Source organism: Gossypium arboreum, chromosome 11 (genome assembly GCF_025698485.1).
Source record: "Gossypium arboreum isolate Shixiya-1 chromosome 11, ASM2569848v2, whole genome shotgun sequence".
Taxonomy (NCBI): Eukaryota; Viridiplantae; Streptophyta; class Magnoliopsida; order Malvales; family Malvaceae; genus Gossypium; species Gossypium arboreum.
The window spans coordinates 115,798,857-115,821,655 of record NC_069080.1 but is presented as its reverse complement, the minus strand read 5'-3'; the positions used below and the strand labels follow the sequence as shown (position 1 = coordinate 115,821,655).

The following is a 22,799-nucleotide window of genomic DNA, read 5'->3' as shown; positions in this document are numbered from 1 at the left end:
CCTAAGTTCAGAGGTACATAGGGAAGCATTGATGAAGGTGTTCAATGAGACTTACGTTACTAATGATATATCCGTCAATAAATTGGATCGATTGGTTAGTAACATAAGTGCTAACAATTTTATCTATTTCAATGATGATGAAATCCCACCTGGTGGCATGGGATCAGCTAAAGCTTTACACATTACTACTCGCTGTAAGGGGTATACGTTGCCGAGTGTGCTTATTGATAATGGATCAGCCTTAAATGTCTTTCTATTATCCAAATTGAATAGATTGCCCATAGACAGTTCTCACATAAAAACATGCCATAATGTAGTGAGAGCATTTGATGGTACAGAGAGAAAGGTCAGGGAAAGAATTGATATTCCTTTGATGATTGGGCCAAACACTTATGAGGTGGACTTTTTAGTGATGGACATCAAGCCCTCTTACAATTTCCTATTGGGGACGCCTTGGATACACTCGGTAGGAGCGGTGCCTTCATCTTTGCACCAGAAACTAAAGTTAGTAGCTGATGGACGGTTGGTCACTATAAATGCAGAAGAGGACATTATAGTGACAGTTACAGTGACGCACCCTATGTAGAAGCAAACAAGGAGGCCATTGAATGCTCTTTTTGTTCATTAGAATTCGTTCATACAACATTCATTTCATAGGGGAATGAGGTGCCAATACCCAGGATATCCAGAACTACAAGAATGGGTTTATAGATGACAATTGGGAAAGGAGCCTTGCCAGGAAAAGGATTGGGAAGATATCTTCAAGGAAGGATTCAGATTCTAGAATTAAAGGAGAAGAGAGACTGTTTTAGCTTGGGTTTTAGGCCAGATTACAAGCAGAGGAGGAAGGAAATAGAGAAGCGTCAAGAAAGAAGAAGGGCGGGTTTAAGTAGAAGAGAAGTAGAATGGGAATTGATGACGTTCCCTCATATATCCCAAACTTTTATATCAGGAGGGATAATTTACCCTGAGAGAGGGTTGCTCGAAAAAGGAAGTTATCACATCAATGCTATACATAGTGAAGAAACTGAACGAAGAAACCTTGAGAGCATTCGCCTTTACGAACCAGGAAGCTCTTTAAACAATCGGATTGCAGAAGAACTTCCTGTAGTTTTTAAAGACTTTTCAGAGTAATTTTCAGAACATTCTTGTTGCTCTAGAGCCTAGGAGTAATAAGGTTTCATTTGTAAAATAGGCTCATGTTCGGATATTTGTATTTCAATAAAACATGACTTTTGTTATCAATCTAAGTGAATATTCTTTTATACCGATCAATATTCTTTTGACCTTTTTAAATTCTTTCAAAATTTTCATTTCATACATAACACATAAATAAAAATTCTTAAAATTCATTCATTCATTGTACATTCTTTAGTACCCCGCAGGTCCCTAGATATCAATGACATGAGCACTGATACTACAAATCCTGAGCAAGAAATCTGTGTAGAAGAACCTCAGGATTTTGAAGATGACGGGAATTGTGATGTGTTTCCAAATCTGTTGAGAATGGTGAAACAAGAGGAGAAACAAATCCTACCCCGTGAGAAAGAGGCAATAGAGAATGTAGTCTTGGAGGAAGGAAAAGAGGTGAAAATAGGGACACATATTGCAAAGGAAACGAGACAAAGTCTTGTTAAGCTATTACGTGAATTCAAAGATATCTTTTCATAGTCATATGAGGATATGCCGGGTTTGAATACTGATATCGTGGTGCATCATCTCCCCATAAGAAAAGATTGCAAGCCAGTCCAACAAAAATTGCGAAGGATGAGGCCTAATATTGTGCTGAAAATAAAAGATAAAGTAAAGAAGCAGTTTGATGCTGGATTCCTACAAGAGGTTAAGTATTCAGAATGGGTGGCTAACATTGTGCCTGTCCCTAAGAAGGATGGGAATGTACGAATGTGTGTTGATCACAGAGATCTGAACAAAGCTAGCCCAAAGGATAACTTTCCTTTACTGCACATCGACACTTTGGTAGACAATATAGTGAGATATTCGTTGTTTTCCTTTATGGATGGCTTCTCAGGGTACAATCAGATAAAAATGCATCCTGAGGACATGGATAAAACCACCTTTATAACATTACGGGGCACCTTTTGTTACAAGGTAATGCCCTTCGGACTGAAGAATGCGGGAGCAACATACCAAAAAGCTATGGTGATTTTATTCCACGATATGATGCACAAAGAAATTGAGGTGTATGTTGATGACATGATTGCTAAATCTCGAAGAGAGAGGGAGCATATTGAAGTCTTGAGAAAGTTGTTCCTGAGATTGAGGAAGTTTCAGTTGAAGCTTAATCCGGCAAAGTGCATCTTTGGAGCTAAGTCGGGGAAGTTATTGGGCTTTCTGGTCAGCGAAAAGGGAATAGAAGTTGACTCAGACAAGGTTAGAGCCATACGAGAATTGCCTCTACCATGTACTCAAAAGGAAGTTCAGGGTTTTCTTGGAAGATTGAATTATATTGCTCGGTTTATTTCACACTTAACCGAGAAATGTGATCCTATATTTCATCTCCTTAGAAAACACAACCAAGGTACATGGGATGAGGAATGCCAGAATGCTTTTGATAAGGTTAAGCAATACTTTTTAAACGCTCCAATATTATCTCTGCCCAGTCCATATAGACCACTAATTCTGTACTAATCAGTGTTTAGTAATTCTATGGCGTGTGTGCTTGGTCAACGTGACGAGTCAGGAAAAAAGGAGAAGGCGATATATTACCTCAGTAAGAAATTCACAGAGTGTGAGATGATATATTTGCCAATTGAAAAGTTGTGTTGTACTTTGATTTGGACAACTCGAAGGTTGAGGCAATATATACTATATCATACGACTTGGCTAATTTCGAAACTTGATCCATTAAAGTACATGATGGAGTCAACAGCCCTAAATGAAAGAATGACAAGGTGGCAAGTACTGCTTTCAGAGTTTGATATAGTCTATGTGAGTCAAAAGGCTATAAAAGGGAGCGCGATAGCAGAATTTCTATCTAGCAGAGCTCTAGAAGATTATGAGCCATTAAACTTTGATTTCCCTAATGAGGATTTGATGTATGTGGCAACTATTGGATAACACCCATGGAAGTTGAACTTTGACGGTGCATCCAACGCGGTAGGAAATGGAATTGGGGCAGTCTTGGTATTCCCAAATGGTGATCATTATCCATTTACATGTAAATTAGATTTTGACTGCACGAACAATATGGCCGAGTATGAAGCATGTATCATGGGGATTCGAGCGGCCAAAGAGCAGAAAATTAGAACCCTGGAAGTATATGGAGACTTTGCGTTGGTAATTTATCAGCTTAGGGGTGAATGGGAGACAAGAGACCCTAAATTGATGCATTATCGAAAGGTAGTTTTGGAGTTACTTGAGGAGTTTGATAATATCACCTTCAATTATCTCCCACGAGATGAAAATCAGATGGCAGATGCTTTAGCAACACTGGCTTCCATGATTAAAGCAAATAAACAAGAGGATGTTGGACCAATTCAGATGAGTATTTCTGAGGTTCCAGCTTATTGCTATAACATCAAAGAAGAGGAAAAGGATAACTATCCTTGGTATCGAGATATATTACGATATGTGAGGGATCGTGAATATCCTGAACAGGCGACTGAGAATAATAAAAGAACTTTGAGAAGGTTAGCCTGCGAATATGTACTAGATGGGGATATCCTTTATGAAAGAAGCAAAGATCAAGTACTTTTGAGATGCGTCAATGGTGTGGAAGCTAGACAAATCTTGGAAGAAGTATATGAAGGCGTTTGTGGGACACATGCTAATGGCTTTACAATGGCAAGGCAGATCATGAGGTTTGGATACTATTGGTCTACTATGGAAGAAGATTGTATCAGTTATGCCAAGAAATGTCATAAATGCCAGATATATGGGGATAAGATTCATGTACCACCTTCACCCTTACATGTTATGACTTCTCCATGGCCCTTTTCCATGTGGGGTATGGATGTCATTGGGCCAATATCACCAAAAGCTTCGAATGGGCATCGTTTCATTTTTGTGGTCATCGACTACTTCACGAAATGGGTAGAGGCAGCTTCATATGCTAGTGTTACCAAGTCGGTAGTAAGCCATTTCTTGAAAATAGAGATTATTTGTCGGTATGAAATGCCTGAGAGAATTATATCGAACAATGCATTAAACTTGAATAACAGTATGATTGCAGAAGTTTGCAGCCAATTTAAGATCAAACATCATAATTCATCTCCATATCGCCCAAAAATGAATGAGGCAGTAGAAGCTGCCAACAAAAATACCAAGAAGATAGTGGGGAAAATGAATGAGACCTACAGAGATTGGCACGAGAAATTACCATTTGCACTCTTTGCCTATCGAACGTCCGTCAGAACCTCTACTGGGGCAACTTCTTTCTCGTTGGTTTATGGGATGGAGGCAGTATTACCCATTGAAGTGAAAATACCTTCTCTTCGAATTTTGTCAGAGATAAAGCTGGATGAAGTAGAATGGATTCAATCTCGGTATGACCAATTGAACTTGATTGAAGAAAAGAGGCTAAGGGCTATTCGTCATGGTTAGATGTATCAGAAGTGAATGATGTGAGCTTATGACAAGAAAGTTCGTGCAAGAGAATTCCATGAAGGGGACCTGGTATTGAAAAAGATTCTTCCTATACAAAAAGACTCTAGAGGAAAATGGATGCCGAATTGGGAAGGGCCGTATGTTGTGAAGAAGGCTTTCTCTAGTGGTGCACTGATTTTGACAGAAATGGATGGGAAAAGTTTACCCAATTCGGTGAATTTCAGACTCAGTCAAGAAGTACTTTGTCTAAAAGAGAGGGAAATCCAAGGTGAAAACCCGCAAAGGGCGCTTTGAGATTTCTATAAAAAAACGGAGAGGCCAAGGTGAAAACCCGCAAAAGGGCGCTTTGAGACCAAAGGGGTTTTGAGTTGAAAACCCGAAATGGCTGCTCAAATTTTGAAAAACATGCAGTGACCTTGCTATACCGGATTTGATGAGAAGTGGAGTGTGTTACATACCGAGGCATCAACAAAGTACTGTGGATCTTCTAAACACATGTTAAACTCAAAATAGTCTTCATGGAATTTGTATATAGAAGCTCAAGCTGTGATATGTTGGACATCGAATTTTTGTTCTGTTTACTATCTTTGGATTCTTTTTCTTCTGAAAGATATGTTTTCAGATTAATTTCCTATTATATTCTGATGATTTATCTATCTATTCTCAAGATTAAATTATTTGTCTTCTATTATTCAAAAAGAGTGTTGCATTGAAATAATAATTGACGAACTAAATATTTTTACAAACAAAGTTTTGTATATTACTCTGGAAATCTCTAGAGAATACAAGAAACTAAAACAGAACAATTGTTTGAAGAATTCCCAAGAGTGAAGGTCGGAGGTACTCGAGGAAACTCCTTCTTCAGTTCAAAGGATGATCGGACAATTCAAATGATTCAATCTTAGGAGAGGATTGTCTCCAGTAGGTCGTAACATTCGAAGAATGGTACAATAGGACCAATTTGATTCAAAGCATACGAGCTAAGTATGATTGATATTTAAAGATGAAACTCGGAGGGATGAATGAATAAAGGCGTCCGAAATAGGAATCATTTTCATAACATTTTGCATCATAATTAGGAGCATTTGATTCATTTTGAGCATGGCATCTTAATCATCAAGCATAAGCACATATGCATTCTACAGGTTACTCCCTTTAAAGGACAATATAGATCACAGATAGTCGATCTGGCATCTCTATATTGTCAGAGAGCAGATCAAAGATAGCAAATTTGGTGTCTCTGTATTGATAGAGAGCAGATCGAAGATGACAGATTTGGCGTCTCTGTATTGACAGAGAGCAGATCAAAGATGACAGATTTAGCGTCTCTGTATTGACAGAGAGCAGATCGAAGATAACAGATTTGTCGTCTCTGTATTGATAGAGAGCAGATCGAAGATGACAAATTTGGCGTCTCTGTATTAACAGAAAGCAGGTCGAAGATAACAGATTTGTCGTCTCTGTATATCGAAGATGACAGATTTGGCGTCTCTATATTGACAGAGAGTAGATCGAAGATAACAGGTTTGGCGTCTCTGTATTGACAGAGAGCAGATCGAAGATAACAGGTTTGGCGTCTCTGTATTGACAAAGAGCATATTGAAGATAGTAGATGTGGCGTCTCTGTATTGACAGAAAGCAGATCAAAGATGCAGATTTTGCCTCTCCGTATTAAGTAAGGAGTAGATCAAAGATTTCAGCATGGCATTCCTGAGTTTGCAGGGAGCAGGTTGAAAATAGCAGATTTGACATTCCTGAGTTACAGTGAAATAGTTTGAAGCCATCTGAATACCTTTGAGGAAGATGAGGATCAAGATTTCGAGACTTGGCCAGGCCGGACAAATTTGGTCATTTTATAATCTTTGCTCCATTCTTGTTACACAGTAATAAGCAAATAGGGGCAGCTGTAATAGCCCAAATTTACCTGGGCCCGTAAAATAAATAAATAAAAACAAAAAAACAAAATTTATAAAGTCCATTTACAGTCCACTTACAAAGCCCAAAAACTCAGTTACATTTATAGCCCAAAATCCATTAACCCTATACCCGATTACACCCAAGCCCGTATTGTAGCCCAGATGCCCAAATGCTGCCCAAAATTCATTAAACCTAAAATACACAGGGCCCAAGTGGCCCAATTCGTTAACAGAAGACAGAAAGCCTAGGGTTTTTCAAACCCTAGGCATCGCAAGCACCCCGACATCGAGCCTAAACTCGTGCCACAATTGGCGCGCCAATCCCACCACCGGTACCCCATCGTCGCCTCAATCAGCGTGCCAGTGAATCGTCATCAGCGCCCGATCGTCACTGTTTCCCTCGTCGTCACCTGCAAAAGGGGAAAGAAAAACACAGCAAATATGGCAAGGAATCGAACAGAAAAGACACCAAGTTTGTACTTAGAAAACAAAGGTTAAAAAAGCCAAAAATTTTCACTGTAATAGGATAGAGGCAAACGATTGATACACATATAGACAAAGAGATACACACATATATACACAAAAGAAAGAAATAAGAGCAATTTATTTTCTGAAAAAGGTGATTTAGCTACATATTTGTTTATAGTTTATATCTCTGTTTAACACATATAAATCGTTTTTTTCTAAAAAAACTGTTAAGTATTAAAAAGGGGAAAAGTTTACCCGTGATTTGCCCGAAAAAACGAAGGCTTTTAGCCTTCCAACCGCCGTGTACGACTGAGCGTGTGCGTTTGTAGCCCAGTGGCCGGAGGCCGGAGCTGGTGGGCTCTTCTCTTCTCCTCTTTCAGAGGATTTTAGGTTTTTTTTTTTTTTAGAAAACTGATTGTAAAATGAATTTTGGGCTAAAAATTGACACATATAGCATTACAAAAACGACATCGTTTTGCTTAGTTCAATAAGCACTAAAACGACATCGTTTAAATGAAGGATCCGCGTGTTGACCCGTGACCCGGGAAGGATCCGCGCGTTTTTGGTAAAAGGGCTAATTGCCCAATTGATCCTTCCGTATTTTTAATATTTACCATTTTAGTTTATTTTTATTAAAATTTGGCCCTAACCTTTTATTTTTGTTTCAATTTAGTCCTAATGGCCATTATAAAGCCTATTTCAGGACGACGTCGTTTTGGGATTAGGGTCGAATTACCCAGTGAGTCCCTCGGCTTTTAGTGCGTGTTTCAATTAGGCCTAAATTTTTCTATTTATTTGTAATTAACCCCAGATTCTTTAATAAAATTCAACTTTAATCCTTTTTATATATTTAATTTATTTTAAATACTATACGTATTATTTTTTTTAGTTATATATAAAAATAGTATATATTATTTTTATTTAATGTTATTTTATCATATTATCTATATTTCATTTATATATTTTATTACATATCATATTTTATTATATTATTCCTATATTATCTTCCTTTTATTATATATATTATTTCATTATTTATTATTTATTAGTATATAAAATTAAAATTTGTAAATTATTATAAACTAATACATATATTGTTATTATATATTTAATGTCTAATATTTTAAAACTTACTACAAAATTTTGCTCCAATTTAACATATTATTATTTTTATAAGTATATTAAGTTATTATATCATGTAGTGTATTTTGTATATATATTAATTATCTCTAAAAACTCACCTTCATCATTTATACTTTGTTAAATACTTCATCTATTTTTTTAAAAAATTGTATTTATTTTCTTATCTTTATTTTTGATTTATATGTTCATAATTTTGTTTATTTATTTTTGTATCTTTTGTATTTACTTAATATTGTTTTAAAATGGTAATGATATCTCACCACCTATTTGTTATTTTTATTTATTGTTTACCATATTTGCATAAAATTGATTATTTATATTGTTTTAAGTTATATTTCCATAAAATATTGTTATATATTATGTAATTTATATATTGTTAGATTCATTGTTTTCTATGTTATATTTTGCATGAAATATTATTATGTATGTATTATGTAATCTATATTGTTATTTTCATTGTTTTCTATGATTATATCTACATGAAATGATAATGAATAATATAATTTATGTCGTCATTCATCATTTGCTATATTATATTTGTATGAAGTGTTAAAGTATGTAGTTTATATTGTTTAGTATTGATATCGTAGTATGTTAAATGCATCATTGTTTTTTTTTTTTAAATTTTACTTCATTTAATCTAAATTTTTTTAAAAATGAGGCAATATTTTGATATTTAGGAATTCAGGAAGAAGTGCCCTAACATGCTGGGTTGCGATTTCCCGTTTGTCTAAATGTCTAAAGATATCCTTTTAAATAGGTTTTGTAAAACACGAGATGATTTCAGTTATGAAAGCTTAAGAATATCGTGTCCAATCATGTTGAATGTGATGTTTGTACTCTTTTGGAGCGAAGGAATCTTGATTTTTAACTCAAATTATTATGTTTTAAAGAGAGATCTTATTTTCTAAATTATTTCAAACTTTTGACATTAAGACAAAAAAACTATTCAATTTGGTACCGATTTTGGACGCTGTGAGGGTGCTAATCTTTCCTTGCGCGTAACCGACTCCCGAACCTGTTTTCTCATAATTTCGTAGACCAAAATGTTTTATAAGGTGATCCAATCACACCTAAAAAGGTTGGTGACGACTCCCGTTTTCAAAATGCCTCCTCCTTTTAAAACGAGGTTTCGACAACTCTCAAAAAGCAACTTTTAAAACCTACAAGGGACACATGGCTGAGACACACGCCCGTATCTTATGTCGTGTTGACAAGAAAATGGCCAAAATCAAGCCATTTCTTTCACCCTTTCATCCTTGAACTTACAAGTTATTTGCACACATGAATAAAGCATCATAACCTACCAAAACATGCATTAAAATGACTAAATCATTACACCACTCCATACAACCAATATGCCAATAAGGCACCCTAATCACCACAATCAAACATACCTAAATTTATGTCCAAATGGTCATAATTCAACCAAACATACTTGACTATATTCCATATCAAAACATGCCCTAAATGATTACTTTGCAAACGTGCCAACACTTACCACTTTGGCCATAAAACCATGCATCAATTTGATCATATAAACACCAACCATTAAGCATCAAAGTGCCAAAAGCACACTAACCATCAAGGCATCAAAATGACATAAGTTTCATAAATTCAAAGCAACATTACATGCCAATATCATTAACTAAACATTAGACATAAGTCCACCTAAACATGCCATTATAACCATGACTAAAGCATCAAATCTACAGATGAAATCAATGGATAGTGTGATGGATCTCTGACTAGCTTTCAACCCGATCGAGCTTCCGATAATCTGTAAAGTAAAGGAAAAATAACTACGTAAGCAATGAATGCTTAGTAAGCTCGTACAAACTTTAAACAAAACATTTCATTTTAATAAAGAACTTTATAGGGTAATTATAAATCTAAACCGATCTCACAAAGTTTATTAACTTTATAACCATTAACTAAAAAATGAGTAAATTCCTCAATATCACAAATATTTCCATTCCTAACATAATAGGATTTTATAAGACTTTGAACCTTTCCATTTACTTACTTTAGCTCAAATAACAACATCAATTCACTAATTAGTATATTTATCCACAACCTAGATAAATTCATCCATAACTTCAGTAAATTTCTCACATATAAGTAAACCCTTAAACTCATCAATCCATTTACATTATCACATTACATCTCAATTATAGACTTACCGTTTTATTAAATTTCCTTACTTGTATCATTTGCATAACACAAGACATAAGCATAAACATCGACCAATTACACAAGCTCGACACAAGCCTATATATCATCATCAATACACAAGTTAGTGCAATACTCATATATAATTCACTTGAAATATCATAGTGTACGTCATATACATGAATAACATCACTTGAAATCATTAATTTCATGAACATAAACATATTTTCATTAAACATTACCTTTTCATAGATTCATGACATATGTCTTTTGAATATTTATCAATCTCTTCCTTTTCATACCCGTTGAATCAAAGGAAATAACATCGAATAATGGAAATAATATTTTCAGTACAACTTACCTGACAAAATACATTGGCACGAGGACTGCCAGGCTCGAAGCCTGATATAACACACTGGCACAAAGCCTGATATAATACACCGGCACAAAGCTTGCTAGGCACAGAGCCCGAATATCACTGCACAAAGCACGCTTTCGGCGAGGAGCAGAATATCAACGACACAAAAACGCTAGCTAGATGCAGACCCGAATAACGTTACGTTTCTATTTCTTAAAAAATAGCTAAATGACATTCAAGATTTAACCAATAATGAAATAGTATGAAATATTAAATACAATTAATAATAATCGTATAACGAACTTACCTGGCTAAATTGCAGAAATGTCAAAGTATAGCGGCTATTTGGTAATTTTCCATTCTTCTTGATTTTCTACTCAATCTTGATCTAAATTAATTAATTCATTCAATTTATTAATTTAGATAGTAAAATAATTCATTTTATGCAATTTAGTCACTTTTGACATTTTTACAAAATTACCCCTAAATTTTTACTTTTATTCAATTTAGTCCCTAAGCCTAAAACATGCAATTTAACCATTTTTACCAAAAATTGAGTCTAGCTGAATACTTATGGCATCCAATACAGCCCATTATTGCAACAATTTCATATCAAATCCTTGTACTTTTACTATTTCAACAGTTTAGTCCCTAATTGAAAAATTCATCAAAAATTACTTAAGAAAATACTTTTAAATAACAAATAATATTTCAAATTCATCAATTAAAATCTAAAATCACATGGTTCATCAATGGCAACATTCAAAATCTTTAACATTTTTAAAATCAAAGGTACAGGCTAGCTGGACCTTGATGCAACGATCTCAAAAATATAAAAATTATTAAAAATGGGGCTAAATCGGACTTACATGCATCATCCAAATCATGGCTGAAGCTTGAATGTATAACCATGGTTTCTTTCTTCTTTCAATTCGTGAAGAAGACATGAAAATGATGATATAACATTTTGGTTCTTATATAAATTACCATTTTGTCCATTTAATAATCATCAAATTTTCATGCTTTTAATTGCCCAAAACTGTCCATTACATTTTTAAATGGTCTAATTACCATTTAAGTCCCTTTTCCTTTATTCAATATATCAATAAATCACTCAAATCAAATGGTGATCATATTTTACTATCAAAACTTTAAAATTTCTTAACGAAAATTTAATACCACCTTAATGACACTCCGTAAATATTTATAAAAATATTTATGGCTCAATTTATAGAAAAGAGGTCCCAATACCTCATTTTCTAAAACCACTTGACTTTAGGGTCTTACCACTTAAACTTAATAAATCGTTTATAAAATATAAATTATCAAATCAACTCTTAAAAAACATATTTGATTTGTAAATATTAAACAATAATATTTACAAACTTACTCATCGGATTTGGTGGCCTCGAAACCACTATTTCGGACACCACTGAAAAATAGGTTGTTACATGATTTCTTCCTCGCACATGGATCCCTAGATGTGATCGCCGAATTTATTTTTCAGCTGCGCTATGGGGTGTACTAGTGATCCAACAATTTGTCCATTCCCCAGGGTTGGTTTGAAGCTTCTCTTAGTTAGGCCAAATGTTATTGGGAAGATTTAGGGCCCACAAAACAATAATGAGCACACCTATGAGGCTAATGTCAGTGAAGCATGTCGAAACCTCCTTTTTTAAAAAGGGAATTTTGAAAAACGGGAGTCGCCACCAACCTTTTTAAGTGTGATTGGGTCACCTTATAAAACATTTTGGTCTACGAAATTGTGAGAAAACGGGCTCGGGAGTCGATTACGTACGAGGAATGGTTAGCACCCTCGCAATGCCCAAAATTGGTACCAAATTGGATAGTTTTGTCTTAATGTCAAAAGCTTGAAAGAATTTAGAAATAAGATCTCTTTTTAAAACCATAATAATTTGAGTTGAAAATCGAAATTCTTTCATTCCAAAAGAGTGCGAATATCACATCCAGCATGATTGGACACGATATTCTTAAACTTTCGTAACTAAAAATCATCTCGTGATTTACAAAATCTATTTAAAAGGATACTTTAGACATTTAGACAAACGGGAAATCGCAACCCAGCATGTTAGGGCACTATTTCCCGAATTCCTAAATACAGAAGACATTGCCTCGTTTTTAAGATTCCTTTAGATTAAATGAAATATAAAATTTAAAAAACAATGATGCGATTGACATCTTATAAGATATCAATACTAAACAATATAAACTACATGCTTTAACATTTCATGCAACTATAATATAAATGATGAATAATGACATAAATTATAATATACATTAACCTTTCATGCAAATATAAATGACATAAATAAACATGCATTAATATTTCATGCAAAATATATCATAGAAAAATAACGAATATAACAACATAAATTACATATACAATAATGTTTCATGTAACTATAACTTAAATCAACATAAATAATTAATTTTCATGCGAATATATAAAAACAATAACATAAAATAACAAATAATTTATAAAAATTTAACCTACTAAAACAATACTAAAAATAAAAAAATACAAAAATAAATAAACAAATAAACAAATTATAAACATATAAAAAAATAAGTCAAAAAATAAAAATAAAGATATTTTAAAATAATATAAGAATGATAAAGGAGAACCCTTTTTAAAATGATTAATATATATAAATCATATTATAGGATATAATAACTTAATATATTAATAAAATAATAATAATGTGCTAAATAGAAACATAATTTTATAATAATTTTAAGAATGTTAAGTGCTAAATATTGATATTACACATATTTATTTAATAATAATAATTTAAAAAATTAAAAAATATATCGTAATTAATGAGTAATAAAATAATATATTTTATAATAAAATAAAAATAATGGAAGGAATAATATATGGTAAAATATATAACATATAATAAAATTTATAAACAAAATATATAATAATATAAACAATATGATAGATAATATATAAATAATATATATACTATTTGTATGTGACTAATGTTTATAGAAATAAATAATACATATAGTTTTTAAAATAAATTAGATATATATAAAAAAGGAATTAAAATTGAATTTAATTAAAAAAACTAGGGTTAATTTACAAATAAATAAAAAATTTTGGGCCTAATTGAAATGCACATTGAAATCTGAGGGACTCATTAGGCAATTAGCCCTAATCCTTAAAAACGACGTCGTTCTTCAGAATAGATTTTAACGGCCATTGGGACTAAATTGAAATAAAGTATAAAGGTTAGGGCCAATTTAAAAATAAAAATAAAATGAAATTATAAGTTTTAAAAATGTGAAAGGATCGATTGGGCAATTTGCCCTTTTACTAAAAACGCGCGGATCCTCCCCGGGTCAAGGGTCAACGCACGGATCCTTCACTTAAATGGTGCTGTTTTAGCACTTATTGAACTAAGCAAAACGACGTCGTTTTTGTAATACTATATATGTCAAATTTTAGCCCAAAATTCATTTTACAATCAGTTTTCTAAAAAAAACTAAAATCCTTTGAAAGAGGAGAAGAGAGGAGCCCTCTAGCTCCGGCCTCCGGCCACTGGGCTGCACGAGCACACGCGCCACACGTGCCGCCGTACACGGCGGTTGGAAGGCTAAAAGCCTTCGTTTTTCTGGGCAAATCACGGAAGCCTCTCTTTGCTTTATCTTTTAGTGATATTTATGTGTATTCTGGCGATTTCATAACGAAAAAAGAAAAGAAAAAAGTAAAGCAAACCACCTTTGTTTCTTCAATAATTCCCTGGTGTTTTATTGTGTATAAATGCATATATCTGTTTGTATATCTGGAAAAGAAATTATATCCCCTATTACAGTAAAGGTATTCGGCTTTTATAGCCTCTATTTACAATTTTGGTGTATTCATTATTCAATTTCTTGCCATGTTTACTGTGTTCTTCTTTCTCTTTTTGCAGGTGACGACGAGGAGACTAGCGATGATCGGGCACTGATGATGGCACACTGGAGTTGATTCGTGTCCCAATCACGGCGCGATACGGAGCCTGGAATCACGGCACTGATGGAGACGTAGATGGAGGGTGGCGGTTGGAGTGCTTGTGGCGCCTAGGGTTTCTGAAACCCTAGGTTTTTTGAAACCCTAGGCTTTCTGTCTTCTGTCAACATTTTGGGCCCTGTATATTTTGGGTTGAGGGTGTAAACGGGGATTGGGTAGTTTAGGTATTTGGGCCACCCATTTGGACTGTAAAGGACTTTATTATTTTTGTTTTTGTTTCTTTATTTATTTTATGGGCCGGGCAAACTTAGGTTATCACAAAGCAAAGAGAAGGTGAGTCCCTCTAGGATTATATGAAGAGGTTTTATGCAGCAACTCTCAACACGAAGAATCCGGAGGACCAGTGGGCTATAGATGCTTTCATAATAGGGGTACAGAATGACCACGTATAGTACTTATTTACCGATAACAAACTGTAGCGTTTGGCTTATTTGTACTAGCAAGCTCATAAGTTCGCAGAGGCGGAGGAGACCAAAAGGGCATCGCGTGGCAGCTTTTAGAAGGAGGACAAGCAATTTAGGAATAGAGAGGGACCTCACGGCAGGCAGGGCCCTCTTAGCCTGTCGTTGCGAATAAAAAGTGATAAGCCGTAGGGAAATCAAACTCAATGTGGTTCTCCTAGGGCCCCTCAAAGGTCTCAGCCAGAGTATTCCAGGAGGTATATCCTCCAAGGTAGGTTTGAAGTTTACACTCCTTTGAACGTTACCCACACTTACATTCTGAACCAGATTAAAAGCCTTGACATCTTACCCAAGCCATCCCTGATGAGGAACACTGCGAGAAGACAAGTTCAAAGGACAAATATGCCTTTCACAATGTGGGACACAAGACCGGGGATTGTTTCACTCTAAAAGATACTACTAAGAAAGCAGTGCAAAACGACGAGCTCATCGAATTTTTTGATCAGGGTGTTTCCCAATAGGGTCAGAGTTCCCGTGGTGATCCTAAGGGTAAACAAAAGGCTAAAGGTGTCATCCATGTGATTTTAGGTACGGATGAAGAGTAGGTAGGTTCTAGTACAAAGAGGAAGATAAATCTAATCAGTGTGATATCAGTTAGTGCCCCCAAGAGATCATGTCAGCAAGAAAGATGGAGTGTTGAATTTGATAGGATGAAAAGGGTAATGATCCAATGGTTGTTTCTATAATAATTGTAGCTTTCAAAGTTAAGAGGATACTTGTAGACAGTGAGAGTACAGTTGAGGTGTTTTCTTGGGAAATGTACTAGAAGATGGGGCTAAAAGAGCATGTATTTGTCTAAAGCTGGTCTGTTGTATGGTTTTGCGAACCATCCCATTGAGGTGAAGGGTTCGATCACTTTGCCAGTCACCTCTATGTTCAGTTATTCGTTGTTGACCAACCAATGGCATACAATGATATCTTCAGACGATCAATAATGAGGATGACAAAAATAATGATCGCAATGTTCTACATGAAGATCAATTTCCCAGCAAGGACAGGGGTTGAGTTCTTTCAATCAGATCAGTGAACTATGATGCAGTGCCATATGTTATTTGTTAAGCAAGAGTGAGAGCCTGTAGCTGAATGGCAGAGTTCACAAATAGCAGAGTTAACAAGTCAGGTCTTGTATTTGGACAGTCTGGATGTAAAGGAGAAGGAGAAAAGTAAAAAAAAAAACTCAAGGTTGCATAGCATACTGAGACTTTATAGTTATTCTATGACAACGAGAAAAAAACTATAAGAATCTCATCAGTGTTAGTGGCAAGAGAAAAGAGTGTGTTGGTTCGGTGTTTAAAGGATGGTTTAGACGTTTTTGCCTGGTCAGCAACAGATATGTTAGGGGTGGACCCCTAAGTGATCGTCTATAAGTTGAATGTGCTTCCAGAAGTAAAGCCAATGAAGAAAAAAAAGAGGAAATTCCTGCCGCAAATGGTGGAAGCAGTAAGGCAAGAGATGGCTAAACTGTTGTTAGCGGGTTTTATCAGGGAGGTAAAGTATCCAGATTGGGTATCAAATGTGGTTATGGTAAAGAAAGTAAATGGCAGATGGAGAATGTGCATTGATTTCACTAACTTCAACGAAGCGTTTCTTAAAGACAATTTTCTTTTACCTTCGATTGACCGTTTAGTTTATGCCTCTACAGATCACAGATTCATGAGCTTATGGATGCTTTCTTGGGCTATAACCAGATTCTGTTGGATCAGGATGACCAAGAAAAGACAACTTTCATCACTGAAGAAAGGCTTTTTTGCTATCGGGTTATGCCTTTTGGCCTTAAGAACATAGGAGCTACCTACCTGAGGTTAATGAATAGAATTTTCAAAAACCAGGTAGGTCACAGACTTAAGGTCTATATGGATGACATATTGGTAAAAAATGGATCTTTAGGGGACCACGTGCAAAGCTTATCCGAGACATTTGCAATCCTAAGGGCCCACAACATGAAGTTGAACCCTGAAATGTGTGCCTTTAGTGTGCGAGCTGGTAGATTTTTGGGCTTCTTGATTTCAGAGAGGGGAATAGAATTCAACCCGAAAAAGATCTGCGCGATCTTGGAAAAGCCTTCACCACTAACAATAAAAAATATTTAGTGCCTTACAGGTATGGTGGTGGCATTCAATAGGTTTATTTCCAGGATAACAGACAAATGCCTCCATTTTTTCAAAGCTTTAAAAATCTATTTTTCATGGACTAAAAAGTGCCAAGCGATCTTTGAAGAACTGAAGTTGTTTCTTACCTCCCCTCTGCTTCTTAAATCGCAGCAGGTAGGAGAAACCCTCTTTCTGTATTCTACTATTTTAGAGGATATAGTTGCAATAATATTAGTCAGACTAGAGGATGTTCACCAATTTCTAGTGTATTACATCAACAAGGTACTTTAGAACAACAAGCTGAGATACTTGAAAATAAAGAAATGTATTTCTGCTTTGGTTGTTGTAGCTCACAAGTTACGACTGTACTTCTAAACTCATCCAATTGTCGTTGTCACTAATCAGCCCATGAAGGAAATATTGTCCAAGGCTGACACCTTAAGAAGGGTAACAAAATGGAGTATTGAATTAGCTGAATTTAGAGTAGAGTTCGCATGCGAACAATGATAAAAGGGTAAGTGCTAGCTGATTTCATGGTGGAATGTTCTTTCAAGAAAACTATTGACACAATAGTAGTTAGCCCAACTCTAGAAGGTGTACATGCAACTGATAATTCAAAAAACTAGTTAGTTTATGTCGATGGTTCCGTAACCAAAGTAATAACAGGAGCAAACGTATTCCTAATTGACCCTAGAGGCAGTGAGTGGCAGTATGGACTATCTTTTGGATTTCAAACATCCAACAACACCGTTGAATATGAAGCTTTAGTATCGAGATTGTAGCTAGCACGCCAACTAGGAGTGAAGGACTTGGTTGTCCACACAAATTCACAATTGGTGGAAAAATAAATGAATGGTGAATACAATGTAAAGAAGGTCATGTTAAAGAAATATCATACAATTACAACCTAATTGCTCGTAAAATTTAATAAGGTCCAAATTAAATAGCTCTCGAGAAGTGATAACACACGAACCGATGCACTGTCTAAGTTAGCATCCTTTGTTGTCATCAAACAAAGGGGGAAAATATTGTTTGAGCATAGAGAAACTCCAAGCTACGACATATCACAAGTCCTATGCATAGATAAGGAAGAGAATTGGATGACTCCCATTGTCTGCACACACCAAGGCATACAAGAAAACCTGGACAAGAAAGAGCTCGCAAAGCTACAACGTAAAGCTGCAAGGTATGTCATTATTTCAAATTACAAATACCTACAAAAATCCTAATGAGTGAATTAAATATTTGAATTCTATGTAAATTATTGTTAAGTCTCTTAATTACATGATAGATTAAAACAAAATGTTTTATCCTACATTTGCTAGATTCACTCTCTTGGAGAGTGTACTATATAGAAAGGGGTTTTCCCATCTTCTGCTGCAATGTCTGTCACAACCTGAGGTTGAATATGTGATGCGAGAAATACACAAAGGTATTCGCAGTGTTGATCTATTGTAATCTGACCTAGTAGATTAAACTAGTTTTCACACTTTAGGAGCTTGAAATTAAGTATTATTGTTGGATTTTTCTTAGGATTTAGTAGTTTTCAATAGAGTCAATAAAATGTGTAAAAAGTGTAAAGTTGAGCCTTTTATTTACCCCAAGTTCGAATAAGGCCTATAGGTTCGCTAACGTATCTCGTAAATGTATAGGAGACCATATCAAGACTGATCACTATGTCACAACACGGGATAGCAGACGCTGCAACATAAAGACCAAAACGAAGAAATTCTGAAGTTGTCTGCTCTGTCGTGACACGAAACATGGGTGTCGCGACCAACCTCTAAAGATGTCTATAAAGGAGTACACTAACTGCGATATCGTGACACAGGACTTGGGTTTTGTGGCATCGACCTCTGGAAGCGGAATTAAACTAAGTAAGGGGCATTTTGGTCCTCACAATATAACTTTAAGCTCGAGAATGGTAGCTGACTTAGGGCTAAAGACGATGGCCGTAAAAACTTTATAATTAAGCCCTTTGAGCACTCATTTTACACACACATTCCTTAGCTTAGATTTCTTTCTACAATTTAGGTTTAGTCTTTTCTCTTTTTAGGTTATTTTCGTTCTTTGTTTTCCTTTGTTTTTGAAGATCTAATTTATGAATGCGTCCAAACATTGGGGATTTATTTCAAGTAATTTAATACAAATCAAGATTTTCCTAAATCTTGTATCATCAATCTGTTTATTATGCATTTTGTTTCTATCGATTATATGTCATTTATGAAATCCATCAGGAAATAATCCCTCTATAGGGGATTAGCGAGTGGAGGCATGATCATTTAACTATTGTGCAAGGTTTCTCAATAGATCAATTATTTGGGAAAGCAAGAATGGGAAACAAACCCTAGGCCTAACAACCTTGGGAAGTCATAAAGGTAGGAATTAACCCAAAATTGGTATAGCCCATCTGTGAACACCTTAACCCTGAGCTTGTTTGGACTGTGAGGTCGAAAGATAAGTAGTTCCTATTGACTCATTATCCGAGTGGACGTATCAGAATATCCTGCTAGGGCAATGACTAGTTGGTTGACGAGAAACATGAAGCAACAATTGAGGATGCATGCTGAAGCGAGCTAATCACCCATAAGCAAATTTAATAAATTCATACTCAAGTTTCCATTTATTTATTTATTCTTTATAGTTTTCTTATTTTTCTTATTCTTTTATTATAAAATCCCAAAACCCTCTTATTATCTTTCGTACTATAACTTAAGTAAACTACTAATTAGATCTCATTTTTGTTTAGATTAAAATTGCTTAAGTGCTTAGCCTCCATTGGGTACGATCCTTAGAGTACTCACCTACTGCGTTGTAAACTATATTACAACCTAACCCTTATACTTGCAGACACCACTTCAAACCTATATCATTTGAAGCAGTATTCACACTCTAGATGTTAATACATTCAGAGGTGTTCAAGTTGTTGGCGCTATTGCCGGGGAGGCAACGTCACTAGTTCGATGTTAATTTCTGCATTTAATTAGAATAATTATGATTTTTTTAGGTTATAGATATGATTTTAATTTTTTTATTCTACGCTAACTTTTATTACTTCTTTCTTCTTTGATCTCAGTATATGCCTCAAAGGAGAGAAACGCTTGTTTAGATAGTCACTAATCTATAGAGACTATCCCAAATAAAATATTCAAACATGGATGAAATTGATTACATGTAATATAATGATGAGATAACCCTTGATGATGAAATATACAAGGAGGGGGTATATGAAGAATGGGAGATCATGGAAAATAAAAAATTGTTCATGATAGAACTAAACCAACATGAAAAAAAAGCCTCAACGCACCAGCGGAAATTAAAAAATTGTTCATGATATAGTCGAACAACCACATGAGTTCACTGGTAAATCGAATAAGGCACTTAAAGAAGATTATGATATGTCTGAAAATTTAGACAAGCCTCCTTGTGATTCGTATGAGATGCCTTTACGTGAAACCACTAGGACAAATAATTCTGAGGTATTATCAAACATGTCAGACATGATGGCGTAAATGTTGAAAATGATGCAAGAAATATACGACACACTACCTCTTAGGAAAGGGCACATATATGATGTTCACAACTCGGATCATGAGAACCATTGTATTATCGATGACCAGAATAAGAATTATGGTGAGATTCAACCTAAGCTTGTAACTGAAGATCATGGGAATAAGTTGAATGTAGTTGAAACAGTCTCTGATCCAACTGACATAATAGCAAAACTAACAGTAAAGGTAGTAGTGGAAGACCAGCTAACCACTAACATAAAGCCTAAACCAATGTTGAATGAAAGTGTAGAAAAGTCAATACATTTTATGGCCATAAAAGAGAAAGTGCCAACCAAAGAGGTTGAGGAGTTTGATTCATTCTCATTCGACAATAGAAACAAGACTTAAGCAACCAAAGTCTCATATAATAGGGAAAGGAGAAACCTCGAGGCACTAATACCCCGAAAAATAATTTAGGGTTAGCTTGAATTTGGTACCAAATGGCTTGTAATGTGGATGTCGCACCGGTCGAAAATAAGGCAACATCAACAGAATCGACTGAAGAGGCTGGTTCATATACATCGATAATGGAACAAATGAAGAATCAAAGTGTCGAGAACCAGCTGTAAGTTTTTCTATGGTGGCAACACAAATCGTCCCAGCTTTTAAAGAACTTCTATTTCTCACTTTAAATTTTGTTTCTTTTTATTATTATTACTTTATTTATTTATTAATTTCTTTTCCTCTATATTACCACATATTTCATATTTTTTTGTCTTAGTATTTTCTTATAGGTACTTTATGTCTGCTTGGAGCAAGAAAATCTCGATCTCAATACAACAGCAAGGACTCAATTTTCTCAGGGAAGTTTTCTTGTTTGCACCTTAATCATATTACAGTAAGGGTAATATATGCTCTAAAGTATAGGAGGAAGTACGTTAGGATTCATTTATATTAGGATTCAATATTCTTTGAATTGTTTAGATGTATGATTGTTATTGGTTGTGACACCATGTGTAGTATAAAAGAATTAGCAAAAACACCTCGATGTCGCGACACGACATTTTTGTGTCGCGACATAGAAAATAGTCTCCCTAAAATTTCAAACTAAAAGGTGTGCCACAACAAGAAACCCCTGTGTCGCGAAAACGATAATCTAATAGGGATGTCGCAACATGGAACGCCTGTGTCACGACATCGCTGTAATTTTCTACAGGGTCAACTCGATCCATCTGTGAGACCTTAAAAAAAACCTTTATTTTACCTGGTACTAACCTCTTAAAATCCTTATTTTCAACCTCTATATATATTCTAAATACACACTTAAACCCTCATTAACTTTAAATACCTCTTAAATCTCTTTAACTTTAGAATCCTCTAAACTATCTAAACCCTAAAATATGAAATTGCAAATCTCTTGCTCCCTCTCTCTCTTAACAACTTCATTTTGCAAGCATTTAAGGGATAAGCACGACAAGGAATCAACAAACTTTTCTAAGGTTAAGGGTTCCTAAACTTGGATTTTTACTGTTACATTAATTTTTCTTGTTTGAAATTGTTTTAGAGAATAATTAATCATGCCTCTTAGGAAAATTAGATGCACTAATGAGCCGGAGCCATGATGGGTCCAACTCCTTCCGGGTAAGGGAAGACATTCATACAAGAGAGGGGTTTTGATCCGTCAGTAATTATTTGCAAGGAATTATGACCAATAGTACGTTTTCAATGATGGGAACGTTTTTGGATGATTTCGAAGAAACTGTCGTAGTCCCGATAGGACAAGAATTCTATGCATCATTATGGGACTATGAGTTTAGGAATAATATTAATCATACATGGGACACGATATTGGTAAGGGGTATAAATGTTAGAGTAACCCCTTAGTTTATTTGTAATTTTTATAATGTTCCATGCTATGAACAAGATTTTATTTAATAAACTGATTTAGAATACTTTAGGTTCATAGATATGGACAATATAATAAATTACCTAACAGAAGGCAGGGGTGAATGGAAATATCACTCTGGTACTAGTACCTCTACTTCTTTTAATCAAGCTATTATATTTCTTGAGGCCAAGATATGGATCCAATTTG

At 34.9% G+C, this 22,799-nt stretch overlaps 2 protein-coding genes across 2 annotated transcripts; both read left to right on the top strand.

Annotated features, from left to right (window-relative positions):
* The first annotated feature begins 3,429 nt into the window (after window positions 1-3,429).
* LOC108472228 (uncharacterized) lies at window positions 3,430-14,620 on the top strand. Its single transcript, XM_017773738.1, has 2 exons — window positions 3,430-3,775; window positions 14,565-14,620. Exons 1-2 carry the CDS (start codon window positions 3,430-3,432, stop codon window positions 14,618-14,620), a joined length of 402 nt encoding a protein of 133 aa, XP_017629227.1.
* Window positions 14,621-16,551: 1,931 nt separating this feature from the next.
* On the top strand, window positions 16,552-17,080 carry LOC108472227 (uncharacterized). Its single transcript, XM_017773737.1, has 3 exons — window positions 16,552-16,676; window positions 16,766-16,924; window positions 17,011-17,080. The coding sequence occupies exons 1-3, from the start codon at window positions 16,552-16,554 to the stop codon at window positions 17,078-17,080; spliced, it is 354 nt and encodes a 117-aa protein (XP_017629226.1).
* The last annotated feature ends 5,719 nt before the right edge of the window (window positions 17,081-22,799 follow it).